This window comes from Lissotriton vulgaris, unplaced genomic scaffold (genome assembly GCF_964263255.1).
Source record: "Lissotriton vulgaris unplaced genomic scaffold, aLisVul1.2 SCAFFOLD_746, whole genome shotgun sequence".
Taxonomy (NCBI): Eukaryota; Metazoa; Chordata; class Amphibia; order Caudata; family Salamandridae; genus Lissotriton; species Lissotriton vulgaris.
This window is the reverse complement of record NW_028253106.1, coordinates 576,827-594,181: the sequence shown is the minus strand read 5'-3', so window position 1 is coordinate 594,181 and position 17,355 is coordinate 576,827. Positions and strand designations below refer to the sequence as shown.

General features: G+C 46.2%; 1 protein-coding gene across 1 annotated transcript in view; it reads right to left on the bottom strand.

Moving 5' to 3' along the window:
* The window catches only part of LOC147661164 (prolow-density lipoprotein receptor-related protein 1-like), an 887,002-nt gene that overhangs the window by 317,137 nt on the left and 552,510 nt on the right, over positions 1-17,355 (bottom strand). The window contains exon 13 of the mRNA XM_086951270.1: positions 6,371-6,595. Within this exon, the coding sequence (XP_086807396.1) occupies positions 6,371-6,595 (225 nt within the window). The remainder of the gene's footprint in view (positions 1-6,370; positions 6,596-17,355) is intronic.

Genomic DNA, 17,355 nt, shown 5'->3' with positions numbered 1-17,355 from the left:
GTTCCGGAGCTGATCTCTGCAGGTCACGTCGACGGGCCCTCCGATCTCGAATGGTCTTCTTGGATTGAAAGGACGCACAAGCTGTGCAGCTCGACTCGTCGTGTTCAGGTGATAAACACAGGTTACACACCTCGTGATGGTTGCTGCGTGGAAATTTTGCTTACACATTGTTGTGATTTAATCTGACTTTTGAATGACTCAATTTCTTTGGGATCTCTAAAATTGTGCATATGGTTTTGCCACATGATCCTTAAAGACGCAGGGCTTTAGAGAGGTATGTAGCGGGCAGGCTGTGTTATGGGGTTTGTTAACTTTGTGTTGTGACCTATTGTAGATTTGCTGCTCAGTAATTGTGCATGTTTCTCACACAAGTTGGGTACATATGATATCACTTTTTACTCGGCACCGGACCGTGGAGGTTGTCGGTAAAATGGCTGTGTTCACATAACCAGACACTTTGAATTGTTGTGCTGCCGGCCTTCAGGTTGTAGGCTCCAAAAGCTGTGTACACCGAGCATGACAATAAAGGTCTTTAAAAAAAAAAAAGAAAAAAAGACACAGGGAAGCGCATTTGTGCCGTTGTCCCCAATGATTTTAACTCTTGCATGTGTTTACATAATTCCGTTGACGGTCTTGGGTGTCCTGGAGATATTGGAGGGGATCTTAAAAGACCAATCCCCCCTTTTTATACTTACCAGCCTTAAGCGCCTCAATTAGATTCTTCTCTGTTACAGAATAGGACTAGAAATGGATTAGGATTTTTCGCTGATTTTTTCCCTGCCCCGGTTTTCCTGAATGGATCCCTGTGGGCCCTCTGCATATCTCTTCCCTGTGATGTTTCTAGGCCAGGTATAAACTTGCTGAGTAATTCCACTACAAAGCACTTGACGTCTCTGCCTTCTTTCCCCTTAGGGATATTTTATGACCTCAGGTTATTCCTCCGGGCATTATTCTCCAAGTTAAGGTATTTCTCTCTAACCTTGAACGCCTTAATCCCGCTCAGATTCTCCTCAACTTCTTCACTTCTGTCTTTCAATTAGGCCTCTACATGTGCTACCCGGTTCATCAGGGTGTTAATTTTTTCCTCTAGGGCCTCACATGACTCCTGGATCTTGCCCGGATTCCTCAGAGGTGGCAAAGTTTAATCTCATCTCTGAAATCAGATTCCAGCAGCCTTTCCACCCCAGAGAGCGGTGAAATTTCCTTAGGGTTTGGCGGCTCGGCCAGCGCACCAATACGGTTGCTCTTGCCCTGATTCTGGGAGCATTCTTTCCCCCCTTGTAGTTCGGTGCCTGGAGACGCTTCATGGTCTCATTGCTAGGACTTGGAATTTATAGCTCAGCACAATACCGTCCCCAGCTATTATCCCATCACCCTCCTCCATTGACATATCAGTGTTTTTCCCGAGATGGTAGGCTCACTTACAGTAGACGCCAGTGAAGGCAACCTGGCTTGAACTTTAAAGGATCTCAATGAGGGGGTGATTTTACGGTTTGGCCCGGTACCCCTTTCCCTAGATGACACCAATAGAGGTGGGGTAGGGTATTGTAAGTGCTTCCCCTTCTGAGAAATACGAACTTGAACCAGTGCTAAGCTTTTGTTTGGGATAGCGGTAGGGGGAAATGTATGCCTAAGTTCCTGGTTCTCAAGCACTAACTTCTACCCTGCTTTGTATTTAACTCCCAGCTGCAGGTCGGGCAAGTCCCCCCCCCCCCCTCACCTGGTTCCTCCGGTCTTCCCCCTCCTTACCCTTGTCCACAGTGTCATGGACTCATGCACATTTCCTGCTCCACGGGCCCTTACCGGAGTCATGCACGTTTTTCCCTCAAACCCTTGCCTCTACTGGGACACAACACTCCCAGCTACAGCTCCAACTTCAGCTACCTCTGATTAACCCTGCTCCAATTAAGCGACTCGCTCACCGGAAGCAAATCCTGCCTGTGGCCCTCCTGCTGCGCTTCGTGCTTGCAGCTGCCTCCACCCACAGCAGAGAGCCTTCCGTGCTCTGACAGTCCGCAACACCTTGGTTGCAGCCGAGTCTCCTGGGCTGCCCACATGAAGGCAGCGGAGGACAAGTTGTAAAAGGCAGGGTGTTGGACTTGGCCTTTTTCCCCCAAATTTTCCACTTTTTGCCCCCCTAAATTGAATGTCTCCCCCATGGTATTAAACATATAAGGACCATGTGTGGTAAGAGTTACCATGATGTAAAATTACATGTTAAATGGTGTGCAGAAAACAATCCCCATTTTAAAAATGTACCTGACTAAAATGTACTGTGATTTTAAAATGGATGCCATGGCCCTGGGTAGTGCCACCTGACTGACCGAGGTAGGTTGGCGGTCTAGTTATTACCCAGCTACCCCTAGCTTTTGGAGGGAAAGCCTGGCACCCAGGGTGCTCACCCCCTCCCCTTGAGCCAGTTTAGGCCAGATTTGCCAACATTCTAGAAGGTCCTGGCACTGCCTGGAAGGAGGGTATAAATAGGGAGAAGTGCCACCAGAAAGTGAGTCAGCGCTGGGACAAAGAAGGGAGGGGACCTGCTGTGAGGTGCTACCGCCACATGGGCCTGTGAGCTGGGCCCTGCACCCCTATAACCCCCCCCGCTGCTGTCCCCATGGGCCCCTGACAAGGGAGGGCCCCTACCCAGGTCACCGACGTTGTTTGGACCGGGTACCACGCCAGCACTGCGTGAAGAAGCGCCCAGGAGGTGAGGAGTGTGCCCCTGAGGAGGACTGTGGGACTGTTCACCCCCCCCCCCCCTGTGAGGTGTGCTGCCAGGTGCTGTGCTGCAATAGCGCTGTTTTGGGGAGGTTGATGCCCCCAAGGAAGCTGTGGCCCCTTTGGAAGCTCTGGGCTGTGAGGTACCTATGGTGAAGGGCTGTGGACAGCTGACTGGCGTAAACTGCAGTATCGCCCCCTAAGCGCTGGGAGTCCAAAGACTGTTACTGCCTGTGGAGCTGCCTGGGGAGGATTGTGCCCCCAAGGGACTGTGCCCTGTGATTGGTGTGACCCCCGAAGTGCTGTTGGCCCTGAGGACTGTGTGGGCAGAGGGAGGAGTAGTGCGCTGTGAATAGCGCCATTCTCCTGAGGAGAATCACGCTGGAGGAGCCTACCCTCGTGTCAGCGCGCTGTCTGCCGTATAATTAATTAAGAAGGGAGCCTACCCCTTGTCGCAGCCGGAGATCACCGTCGCAGCCCGGGTGCTGAGGAGACTGTGAGGGGACTTTATAAAAAGAAAGGGAGCCTACCCCTTGTCCTGTCCTCGCGCTGTGTGGCAGCGCCGAAAATCACCGTCGCGGCCCGGCGCTGCCTTGAGACCCCCCCCCCCCCCCTTGCTGGGGTGTGCAACGTTGCGGCAGCCCCCGATGCTCGTGGAGAGGCACCTGCGCGCCTGGAGAGATACTACGTTCCAAGGATACGGCAGCCTGCTCAGCAACCCCAAATAATGCCTAATCTCTGCTGATGACAGATAATCTAGAAACACGTGTCCAGAGATGGCCAGCACTAATCTGCACCCACCTGGTGAAACACTGTAAAGACTTTGCAAGTGTACTCGCTTGTCGGACTACATCTACCATGATGCTTAGGGGCGACCCTGCTGGGAGGTGAAGCAGTGTGCTCCCACACCTATTTTCCACTCACATTAGGGACTTCTCCACAGGAGGAAGCTGGTCACAAGAGTTGAGTTTATACAAACTGACTAACTCCTGGCAGGGTTGCTTACTGTCTATTGCTGGACCAAAGATCAAATTCAAAAGTGCATCCTCCTAAAGATGGACAATGTCTCAGCGGTGAGATATCAACCATCTGGGAGGTACCAGATCACGAGCGCTGTTAGACATGGCAAACAGCTTCTGAAAAAACTCATGCATTCAATGACCCAGGAGACCTTTATTTTTATCTTTTTTTTTAAACACAAGTGGGGGGCTGCGACAACACCTGCACCTCCCCCAGGACACTCCTTGATGTTGGTCATGCCACTACCCAAACTAGATATATTTAGAAACAAGGGACCCAATTAGATCAGAGGGGACCTTTGGGGTAACATTATTCAGACAACAGTGGTCCCATCTCAAGGGAATACATGAGGAACACAAGCCTGTACCGAACTTACACATGTGCAACTGACACACTAATGACAAAGGAACAAGAGGGCTTGTAGGCACAAGCGTGAGGTTCGAAGTACTAGAGTTTACACAATGTCATACTACATCACAACATAGTCTACACCTTTACATCAATTTATAACAGTGCAGTTTTGTATAAGGTGTCATTTGAGTCGACGGCGTTTCGATCTGTTAGCTAGATACATAGATCATCATCAGGAAATAATTCTTATGCCTAATATTAGAAGCCTCTGATGCCGAGAACCAATTAGATGCGGCTCGGATTCATTAGTGCGTAATGGCACTTGAGGGCTGCCGGTCGGCGTGGTAGCCGGGTGCAGGGCATACGCAGCGTCTCAATCGTGGCGTCTGGCTGGGGGTTCCTTTGTCATTAGTGTGTGTCAGTTGCACATGTGTTTTAGTTCGGTACAGGCTTGTGCCCCAGATTGTGTACTGTTGTGTAATCTGCTCTATTTTTCAGAAGTAAAAATATTAGACCACAGTCTGGCTGGACAAGTCTATAGCTACGATTGTGTCTATATTTATTCCTCATGTATTCCCTTGAGATGGGACAACTGTTGTCTGAATAACTACCCAAACTGGGGCACCACAAGCAGAGGGTAAACATGCAAACAAGCCCACGCAGGAGCAGCAAATAGAACAGCAGGTCTCCAGCTGTGTTTGGAAACCGCAACATTCAATTTTTAATCTAAGATGAGTGCTACTTGGGGCACCCACAGCTCTGGTCATGTTGGGGCAGTGTGGGAAGCACTCCTGCCCTGCCAACAATGCTGTGTGGGAGCCGGTATTCTCTCCCTCGTGCAGTCCGGGAGGAAGCCTAGAAGCCGCAACCTTGGGCATCTACCTTCATATCAGACATCAGAATGCCTGCCCCTTCTTACGGCTTAGGCACTTCTCGTCCTTTGTGTTCCTGGAGGACGGGGATCAGAGGCCAAAGGGGAGTTTGGGACTCTTTCCGGGAAAGTCAATCAAGAAGACTAAAATATGCCACACAAGAAACAAATCCATAAATGAGGCATAACCAGGATATATTTAGTTTTGCTTACTGTGCGATCGCTGTTTTTCCTAAGAGGGCAGAGCAAACAACGTAACCAAAGTAATATTAGAATGGGCAGAACTTGTGTGAACAGCTGTGCTATCTGCATATCAGATACCACTATGAACAGGAGAACCTTCTCAAAAAAAGGTTTGATTTCTCACTGACTTGGGTAGGTCTAAGGAGTGTGCAAAGGTTTTCATACTTCTTTTAACCTTCACAAAGTTCTTGGGAGCTTTACAGCTTCTTGAAGTTTAACTCTGTCTACATTTATGTTAAAATTGCGACTCTCGCAACAAAATGTATCAGAAAATTGAAAATTGCAGAGATGTTTTGTGTACATTTGATACCTTTACAGAGGTTGATTAAAGAATCTTTCAATGGGGTAAAAATCCTCTTGAATTACACAGGTGAACAAAAACCGAGACCGAAATTTGATAAAGGCCGAAAAATCATTAACTTTCTTGCGTAGGGAGAGCTTTGCATGCCCCTACTACAGATGTAGATCAAAAAATCACAAGTACATCTTCCTAGATTTCAGATAAATATTTGCTGGTGAGATTTTGTAAACACAGGTTTGAGTGCCAGAAAGGCAAACTTACACTTCCACACTACTGATTTTGGTACACTGAGGACCATATAACTGGATAACACAAATCGACACTCTTAACAGCTGTTAGAAACCCCAGAAGTGTTAGATGAAGCATTACAGTCATTCATTCGAGAATCACTGTATTTCCCAAAATCTCCCCACCTGCCAAATAGGTGGAAATTCTGCCTTCCGCTAAGAATGCGTATGGATCTGGAACCAGAAAGCTCATGAGGCCAGATATATATTGGCCTGATGTCCCCACTTTGCAAAGGAGCAATTTTGCCCTGAAAGAATGGAACATGCACCACATTTGCACTGCTCAGCTCAAAATATTTTTGCACTGCCATTCTACATACAAATAAATATAGATGTGCCTTTGCAATAAATCACTTCTGGTGCAATGGAAAAACTGTTTGTGTGCTAAGAAATGGAGAGCACGTTAGAAATCAGTTAGAGCCTCATTTAAAGGATCGAATACGAAAAGTGGAATAAACAACTTGATTACGTGGGTGTGGTTTGTGAAGTCAACCGACCTAAAATACAATTCCTAAAGTGCTTAATGGCATCAAAAGAAAAGCCAGAAATATACAAGAGACTGAATGTAAGCAGCGTTACCTGCACCACCGGTTGGCAGCACTTGAACACTTCCTAGCAAGCCCGATGAACGCATGAGTTGGCCACTGGTATCCGTCCAATAGACCAGATTTCTTTTCCAATCTACGTCCATCAATTTGAGATTTTTTGATAATTCCTGCACCAGGGTCACCTTCACGTCGTCTCTCGGGAATCCAACTTCAAGCATTTTGATTTTCTTACCACTTGCAAACACGATCTTCATATCTGCGGAGGCAAAGATGCAGCTATGATAAAAGTATTCTATGAGAATTAAGACTGCAACATTGTCCTGGATTTAATGTATCCACTGGCTTGGTTCTAAACTTTTATTTTTATTTGCGCTTAGCATTTAAACATTTCAACTACGTCAGACAATTAAGGTTCCATTATGCTGCATATTATCAACATTTGAGATTCAGGCAACAAAATTGCACATTTCCCATGGGAACCTCACTGTGTGAGGACTTTGACGTGTTACGGGAAGTCGTGAGAGTGAATGAGCTGGGATACACATTGCGTGAGCTTCTTCTCGGGTGTGTAAGGCCAACGCAGTGGTTATGAACAGATATAGAAGGTGTGGGGGAGGGGGGATATGGCGGTGAGCGAATTTTTGGGGGATTCGCATTGGATCCAGAGACAGTGCAACAAACCTGTGTGATGTTAAGGGGGGGGGGGAAGGCCCTTCACGCGTTTAGAGGGAGAATCGGGGGTACATGGTGGTGGTGTAATCACGGCAGTTGGGGCCTACTCAGTGGGTGGGAGGTGTACCGATTGAGCTACTTGTGAGGGACCTGGGGTGTAGAGGGTGGCGCCTTTAACTTCACCCAACAGCTGAAAATGCAGGAGATGACCAACCCATTGTGGGGAGCCACTGGACCTCATTATGGAGCGGGTCTTCCTCTGTTGCGCCCCATTTGCATAGGGCACCTCTCCAGGCCTCTATCGGCAGGGGAAGTGGTGACAGCCAGAGTAGTGTGATGGTGCATTTTGCCAGCAGTAGTGCAAGGGCTGCAAACCACAATTTGTACTTTGTGTTGCTTTCTTCTCCTAAAAACGCCATGGGAGCATGCCTTTCAAGAGGAGATATATGGAAGCTTGGTGACTTCCGTAAGTGCTGGTGATTTGGTATCCCTATGCACTCGATTTACTCCTATTCCTATGTTTGTCAGGTATTTGCTTCAGAATAGTTCCTGTTGTGCTCCGTAATCTGTTGCACTGTGTCGGTGCCCTTGAATTTATGGTCTGTATGAGACTGGAATAACCAGTCACTAAGATTAGCACACACTTCACTTGAAACAAAATTGTTTCTTCACAATCTTCTCCTTAGATTCAATGAATACATTCAAATGTTCTTAGTTCCAAATGATTTTTCTTTTATTTATGATTCCAGTCACATACAGACTTCCCAAAGTGTGTCATACACAGAATGAAGGGCAAAGCGATACAAAAAGGGATGGTGGACGGAGTGTTTGAGCAAATCAAACGCTCACCCCCAGTCAACTGATCTGGGTTTAATCCATCACCATTCTTTAGCTCACTCCGCCACCCCAGTTCAGACATGGCCATATGCAAATCAATCTGACCCTGTGCCTCATGGGAACAGTCCAGCCCAAACTGCCAAAGCCATGTCTTCCCTGGACCGGAAACAAGCATCCTGGGACCGGTTTCTGCCATTTCAGCCGTAATCAGCCAGGCTAGCTTGAATCCAGTGGCAAAGTGAGCGAGGGACTCACGTCTGAGCATACCCTGCCAACTGTGGTGTGAAGTGCAAAAAAAACGATGGATTTAAGCCCAGATCTCTGTACTGGGGTGAATGTATGACATTGTTCTGCATTCTGTCCATCAACTGTTTTTGCATTTGTCACCCCGAGTGGGATGGGTGTGCTCAGACGCGAGTCCCATGTTCTCCACACAACTGGAGTCAAGCTATCCTGGCTGATGACGGCTGATAGCCAGAAACCAGTCCTAGGATGCTTGATTCCGGTCCAGGAAAGACATGGCTTGGCAGTTCGGGTTGGACTATTCCCATGAGGCACAGGGTCAAGGCTGATTTGCATATGGCCATGACTGAACTGGGGTGGTGTGTAGTGCAAAATAAAACGACGGATTTAGGCCCAGATCTCTGTACTGGGGTGAATGTATGACATTGTTCTGCATTCTGTCCATCAACTGTTTTTGCAGAATGAAGGGCAAGGCATGACCACAGCATTTGCATAAGCGTAGCATGGCATCAACAGTACGGTAGTAGGGGCTTTCAAACGGAGTCTGGAAATTGGTGATGTAAGTGCCCAGGTGTTCGGTATGCCCTGTGTAGTATGAAGAACTGTATATTTGTTAAAAAGTGAATTACAGGAGACTTTCTTCAGAAATTCAAGTGCAAGTTTCCACTCCTCATGTAGGGCCTGCCTGAATTCCTCCTCTCATTTGAGGCAAAGGGGAGATATAGCTGTCTAGTCCCCTATACAACTAAGTGATGAGGTGGCATCCTGGTCCCATAGTTTGAATTGTCTGCAGTACCGGGTGTGTCTCAGGTTCCCCTTCGGAAAGGTCCCAGAGGGCTCCAAGTGTGAAGGAGCCATCAAAGGAGTAGGAACTGTCCTGGTGGTAGCTCTGTTCAGCTAGTTGGGCCTAAGGGAGATGGTCCCTCTCCACGAAAAGGTCATCCGCCTCGAGGAGAGAATGTGCCGTCCAAACCCGTAGGTCCTCTGCAGTGTTCTAGTCTCGCCCCTAGGGCGAGTCGACCATAGGAATGTCATGGGTTTATAGGGGTCACAGTCCGAGAGGCAATGGATCACGGACATGCACGTCTGCGCCTCTGTCACATGCAGGGGCCATGTAGCCGCAGAGTGGGAGCCTGGAAGGAGTAGTCGCCTGAGCAGGAATGGACAATGAGCCTGCCTCTGCAGAGGCTCCATCTTGTAACATCCAGCCGTCCAATGAGAAGGCCACTGTAGTTGTGCTGCCAAGAAGTACACCTCAAAGGATGGTGCCCGAAACCCCTGGTCAGCCTGTAACTGCAATTTAGATAGAGCCACCAGACAGCGACCAGACCCCCCCACCCCGCCGATTGTGATGAGAAAGGAGTCCAGTTCCTTTAATAAAGGGGAGGGGGACCACTGGGAGGTTCAGCTTGGCTCTAAAACATGTAAAAAATGTGTTTTGTTATTTTCCACAAACAAAGTCTCTATGGGCGCTATTCACAATATTTGGATTTGAATTAATCCGGACGAGCACAAAGCATCTCACACCGGTCATCCTTTTACTGACAATGCCCGGAGCAGCAGAGCTCGCAACACATGCAACCAAGTCAGTGTCCTTGGACTAGGCATGTGTCTTGTGGTAACATTTACCAATACTGAATTTCTTGGATAACCTTTATTTAGTTTGCCCGTTAAGTTACAAATTTACTTTACACAGGAGTTCACACACATGTGAGCAATGCGACAAATTGTGTAATTGTGCAATTATTCAATGTCGCAGTTGAGGCAACAGCATCATTTGGTCAAGCCGTGCACTCAAAGAAACTCCACTTCATATTTTACTTCGAGAACGCAATACTTGCATATATGTTAGAGTGTTCAGTGCTTTAAGATTTCAGAAAAATAATTTCGAAGCATGCCTTTAAGGATAATATGTTAAGTGGGTTGGGGTGTGGACATACTGAGCAGCAACATTCATTGTCCCCCGAAATCAAACAGCATTTCACTTCATTCTCTAACGGGTCAGGGAGGTGGACTGGGTATTTACAACAGGCTTACCAAATCTGCCGTGGACTGAATGCTTGGAGAAAAGTAACTAAATTCAGAGGGGAATGGGCAGGTAGGTCCAATTGCTGTATTGGCATTGCAAACACTTTAGGGTTGTGCAGAATTTTAATTCCTTCTCTGGATGGAAAATGGAAACTCTAGAGAAGTAACCTTGGGGGGGTCCCCATTTAAACTTTTGACTGACCTTGTATGTTTTTCCACAACATTCATGTCAGAAGTGCCGCAGTAGATGCTCAGAATATATTCAGCACAAGTTACTCTCCACCGGTACAATAGTCTGTAGGATTACGGGTTGGCAGCAAAATTTTACTCCGCCGGTGGAGTTTGCAGAGTTTTGCCCACTCCACGTTATGCTTATATAAGTTATAATACAGAGTTCCGGCGATACTCCGCCAACTGCCGCGTGGCGGAGTTTCTCGCACGCAGCTTGCTAACTAAGTTGGCAAGCGAGAATTAACATTCCCTAGTGCAATTTTTGGGTGCCTTGGTGGCACCCTGCAAGAAACTCAACAAGGGTGGTTGCGAGCATTCATGGTGAGAAAGGGGTTACTCGAGAAGAAAATCTACTCTAGTGGCAGAAGCAGCGTCCTGTGGCGTGCCCTGCTGTTTGTACTGATTTTGCAGCATGGAACAAGCTCCCAGTGCAGAAAAAAAAAAAAACAGCTCAAACATGCCAGTTCCGCCCACTCTCAGAATTGATGATTCGCATGGCTTTGGGGGCTACAAACTGCATGTCAAAACCATGAGGTAAGAACCCTTCTGCCAGTGGGGGTAGAGGTGCTTATCCTGTCCCTGGCCTCTGGGTTTACATTTGTAAAAACATTTGACTATGTGAGTGGTGTGAGTTTTTTTTTTTTTTTTTTTTAATTCATACAGAGCTGTACTGGTACAATAGAATAACAGCCAGTGCAGCCCATGTGCATACTAATAACGGATTTGGTATGAGATCTTCGTGGATTATAGAAACGTATAAAAGAAATAAGGCCAAGTGTTAGTGTTTGTTGGAAGGCGGAGTAGTGCAATGTCATTTACAGTATGTTTAACAAGAAAATGGGATATCCTTTTATAAACAACCTTTCTGTAACAAAAAAGGGTTTAGAATGAGAATAATACTTGTCCCAAACAGCTATATAGAATATCTAGAAAAATGTTTAAGTGTTTTTAATGTTGAATCTGCACTCTCATTATTGGAAATCTGATGTGACCTTTTTGTATTTAGATCTGATGAAACTTTAGTCCTGAAGGTGGAACCATTAAAGATCACCAAAACGCTGCGTCGACTTTAATAATTTTATTTGATAACTTGTAGGAATAAGATTGTTACCCATTCTGGGAGGTATGGATAGGCATGTGTCCTAACAAAGATGTGTTTGTGCATAATCATTGACCAATGTTTGTTTTTATATTAGTTTTGAATTTATAATTGACTTTTACATAATATGTGATAAATATATTGTAGATCAAAGTGCTGTATTCTTGAAAATAGATAATTGCTACTGTATAATAATCGCCTCCTTTATTAAAAATTAGATAACTTTATGAACCATTGACACTTGGTTCAGGGTGAAAGTCCTTGCCCTTTTTATCTTGAGTAGAGGGACTTTGTTTTTGTTTCTCTGTACCCAGTCCCTTTAATTTAACATTGGGGTAACTCCCTTTCCTTTGAATCCCTTCAACAGAGGCCAGCAGCAGTGTCCATGACAAGTTCAGTTATACTGGTAAGCTGAGCAGTAGCAGGAAAAGGACCTCTGGAAGCTTGGTGTGCGCTTGTAGAAAAAATACAAGTCAGACAACTAACCCTTGGAGTCTTTTGGGGTCCTTAACCCAAGATATGCAGTTTAAGTCTTCCTTCATTTTCTTCAGACAGAAGGACAGTCCTTTTGATTCTTCCAAGGTCTGGGAATGTTCTGAGGTGGTGGTACTGGTGATAGCACATTTATGCCCAGTGCAGCCTATGAGTGGGGAAAATGCCTGGCCACTCCATAACCCATGGGGTAAAACTTCAGGAAGGACTACCCACTTTTGCAGCACTCCCTCTGTTTTAATGTAAACTATCCCACAGTGCCCATCTTACCCAAACTACCACCTGGCAGAACGGTTCTTGCCCTGATTACAGGTCCCTGTGCCCCTTCAGAAGTGTGGTTGTAACAACTGGAAAACGCTCCCTAGTGGTCACTCCAAACCAAACCTAGTGCAGCTCCCCTCCCAACTAGGTTTGGAGTCAAGTTGCCTAGGATAGCAAAAGAGGGGTAGGCCTTGGTGCAAGCTACATCTGCCAGTGACGGTGTAGGTATACTTTGAACCTCAGGAAGGGTTTGTACATAGCCCCTAGGCCATCCTGCTCAATGAAGAAAAATACCTTCCCACACCCAAGCACTTTGTCCACTGTCTGAGAACAATCCAAATCTCAGCTCAGGGGAGCCATCAGCAATCTTATGACACTGGCCACTGACAAAGGCCTGCTTGGCTTTAGGCAAAATAAGAACGTTCTAAAGGGTAATTTCCAAAATACAACTTTAACATTAAGTTGGATTTTAGATAACTATTGAAATGAGTCCTTATAACGTGCTTCTAGCTGCTCCCGAACTAAATTTAGCACTTTTTAAATATAAAAGTGTAAACCAGTGTTACCCTATGGGAGAGCCTACCTTGCCACAGTGAAAAACAACTTTAGGTTTATCACCGCAAGGACATGCAAGACAAATATACAGATCTTACTTTTTAAATACCATGCACCATTCCCTATGGGCTTTTTAGGCGTACCATAGGGGTGACTCACAAGTGTTGAAAAGGAAAGTCTAAGGCAGGCAAAAGTTTTGTTTTGAAAGGTCAAAATAGTTTAAAACTGCACACCCCAACTCCGCCACTGGCTCATATACCCCAGCAATAAACCATACATAGCGAGAACTTACAGCATATGAACACTGGCTCATCTCACACGACAAAGGTCTCATCTCAGACCTACATGTTCTTAATACAATCCCACAAACATGTACATAATGCTGGCCAGCACAGATGGAGCAGGAATTAAGGAGGCAATTTAGCAAGAAAGAATGGAGTGACATACCCCATAGAGCCCACACTGCCAGCAATACCTAACAGGATCAAACCGTAATCTAAATTACCACGTACTGGTACCTCACCAGCCAGGCTACATCAAAGGTACCTGAACTGTAGCTACAGGTGCTGGCAAAAATGCAGAAGCCAAGGGACTTTAGGGCACATCCTATGGTAATGCCCCCGACTCCAACCATACTGGACAGCAATCTCAAAAGACCCTAGATTTCTGGCTTACGTTTAACTAGGTCTTTCTAACCCCTTAACCTACCCCCTGAAATCTAAACGTGGCAGACAAATAGGTCTTGCACTCGGAGCGGCGTTACAGAATATTCTAACATACTAGAGCTCACCACAACTACCCACCCATACAAGTTGGCTGCTTTGATTATGGTTTGTACAGGGCATGGAAAGAATACCTATGACCCTCACAAATCAAGGTGAAAACTTTGGGAAACTCTGGTGTCTTTATTCATCCATTCTAACGCATGATTTCAGAGAACTCACTTTCTCAAAATATCTACGACTCTTATTTTGCCAGATGCTACCCTCACCACATGAGTAATTCTGTATATATACGAGGTAAATCATCTAGGTATAAATCGATTAGCAATGGTGATCTGGACTTAGGGGTTGGGAGGGAGCGTTGGTTAAGGGTGGGAATGAGTTTACCTTCTCTTCTCTCCCACTTTTAATACTTCCTATTGAGATGTTTCTCGTTTCTCCCCTTCCTCTTATAGCTGAACGATGCCAATTATTCTAATTGAAGTGTCTATCCGGAGGCATTTAATGGGAACATTGCTTTAGCATGCTCTCGAATAAAAAAAAGATTTAACCCATAAAACTGCAACACTCAAGCTACAATTACAGGCCTAGAGACATATTTTACAGTGCTACTTTAATCAGTGACACAATGACTGCTGCAGTACATGAGTAGCACTTAATTTACAGGCCCTCAGTACATATTTCCTGGGGTCTCCAACCTTTTCTGAACTGAGAACTACTTATGTTCAATGAAACTCATTGAGAGCGACTATTAGTGTCAATTTTTTTTATATGTGTAATAACCACGCAAAAAGCTTTCTAGTTTAATAAGCTGGGCTGCATACAGGAGAGCCTAGCTCAGAGCTAGCTGGAGAGCTTTAGTAGCTCGAGCTACTAGTTGGAGACCCCTGAAATTGTAGCATATATTAAAGTTACAAATGATGTGCCAGGTAGGGGCATAAATTCTGACCTGTTTGGAGAGAAAATCACAAGCACTTTGCGTACGTTGCTCCTCCTGGTAGAGTCCCATGGCTAGCAAAAACAGGTCCAGAAAAAGTTTTTAAAAATCTGGGGCAACACCACGCAAAAGATTGTCATTTCCAACAATGGGTATCCAAAGTTCTTACAAATCATGAACCAAAATACCAGTATAGGAGCATCTACAAAACCTGCATGTGCACAGGAAAGGAAATTGCTCTTGAAGCAGACTCTGAAATCATGCATGCAGTCATTAAATGCAAGAAACCAGCCGTACACTATGCTTCCAAGAATTGCACAGCTTAAACAACCTTTAAGAGGAGTGAATTACAAAAAAATGTTCCAGCTCAAAAGTAAAGCTTGCTCTCTCCTTCCATACTCTTGTCCTGGCTAAGGAAGCCAATGACTGTACAGACACTCCAGATCGAACATCCAAAATGGCCTGAATCTAGGACAGACATGTTCATGCTGTCCGGTGCCCCTCGTCAATGCAGTAAATAAAGGATAGGTCGCCTGCAGTTGCTCAAACATATCCAAGACTTTTATAGTGGCAATACCTGTTGTGGTGTCACTCTAGAATCAGATCATCCTCTGCCTGGTGGCAGAACTCAGCACAGTCAGGGCTGATCAGTTTCCAAACCTTTTATATGTACACAATCTCTATTAATCACAAGCAGTCATTTGCCTGGGGCAGCTGTAGCTTTACAAATGCCCCCCCACTCAGAACAGGTTTGCATTTGGGTTTAGTTTCATGGAAGCATCAGATGTGCTTACTATACATTAGAGAGTATTCATGTGTTTATGCATGTGTTCACAAGCTCCCTTTTTAGGTTTCGACCTGACCGTAGCAACTGCGTAGCAGTTGCTCCGTCCAGGACGAAATCTTATGTCCTAGATATGGGGCTTTGGTTCCGGCTCTGTCTTCCATTGGCTAGCTCCGTAAATGGAGGCTAGCCATTGGAAGACATCAGCGTCAATCACTTTCTCCCGGTCAGAACGCGAATCGTGGGCGTTTGACTCTTTTTTTAAGTCCCGCCCCTTGATGCCGTGTGTCCCGGGCCGCGCTGTGATTGGTTGCCGGCCCGGGACACCCCCGTGACGTCATTCCCCGGGGCGCTGTGATTGGCTGCCAGCCCGGGACCTGACTTGTTTTTCAGATGTTCTCGGGCCTGGCACCTACTCGGTCCCAGTAATTGCACCAGCTGTAGCTTTCCTTGAGGAGTACTCAGTCAATGTTTTTTTTGCATTGACATCTAAATCCGTCAACTGTAGGAAGACATACAAGTGCACAGGTACATACTGTGAACAGAGGGCATGCTCCGGCTTCAGCGATCAACATCCAAAGAGCACTTGATCGTTGTTTCAGCTGATTGCACTCTCTGTGGCAATGCAGCCAATTGACAATTGACCAAAGGGCTCCTACCCAATGGTACAGTTAGGATTGCTGGATTCAATATTGGACTGCTACATAAAACATGCTTACACTGACTTGATTGGCTGCGAACACCTCCATAACAGGGTCTAGTCCGATTTGCCGTAATTTATTTATTTGCGGGGAAAGTCCCAACAGACTGTCAGTGGAAAAATCAATATTTATTTGCTTTGGGTTCTTTACACTAAGAGCACCTGCGGTTTAAAGTACAGTGAAAACACCAAACGGTTCAAGCGCGTTTACAGTCCGAAAGATAGTGGCGTTTTATGGAATGTACTTTGTCTACGGCCTCCAATGCTGCAGCAGATCGCTAGGACATGTAAAACCCGAGCCATTTACAAATTCAGGCAGTCTCAGAGAAGGGAAGATATTGTGAATGTGGTTTATCCAGCACCTTTCGCTTGATGCTAGCACAACGTAAATTGTGAGTTAGCGCTCTAGTGCTTTGTTAGAGCGTCCTGTTTACATTCCGTGTGCTCCGGAAGCGGAAGTAAAAGCCTGTGTGCTCTTTGGTTTGACGGCCTGTGCCACCTCCAGCGTTCCTGCACCATGTAGAAGGTCACAAAAGTGCAATGGCACCCAGATGTTGTGGGGTGCTGACCTTTGTTGGCACGGGTGGAACATACACCCTGCAGGGCTGTGCGCGAGGGCCGCCTCCGCAGTCGTATGCACGCTCCAGAGTGGGCGCCTGCTCTTGCCTCCGCTGCTCTCGCGTCACCTTCCTCGGGTATCGACCCTACCCCTCCGCGGGGTCTCCGCTGCGGCAGCGGCGGAAACATGAAGTCCCTGACCTGGAGTACCTGCAGGAGCGGGCCAAGGCCAGTAAAGGCTTCCGCCGCTTCATCGCAGACCCTGAGTTGGCGCGGGAGTTGTTGCGCTGTCTGGATCCTGCGGACCTGAACCGCCGAGGGGCTCACATCTGGGAATGCAACCCTGGTAGGTGTCTGTACCCTTCCACTTCTTTTAGTCGGAATTGAAGACTGAGAAGAGTTCCTACAACGTTCAATGAATGTTAGATATTAAGTTTTAATTTTTATTTTGTTTGTTTTTGTTGATAAGGGGGAGGTGATGTAGTAATGAGGTAATGCTTATGTATAGAATGTTAACCCAGCAGATTGTATTTGTTGTGTATTCCTTTATGTATTCCTTTGAATTGATTAGACTGTTCTGCGCTCGAGGTTCGTTCAGGGACTGTAGTTACTGAACCGACTCCGGGCTGATAGGACGCTCCTGACTGTGGGTGAATACCTGTTGGGAATAAACCTCAAAATACTTTATTTGTAATGACCATTGTATTCATTACAGTGTCTCACCTTAGAGGTCCCATCTTGTACCGTGCGACTGTTACCTCTCACAGCTCTGACGGTTTGACATAGTGTTAACCTGCATCTTTCTATTTTATCCGAAGTCTGACACTGTATTAAACTGGAACTGTGAACATTGCATTTATTTTTAAAAGGAAATACTGCACTCGGCAAGCAGGGACT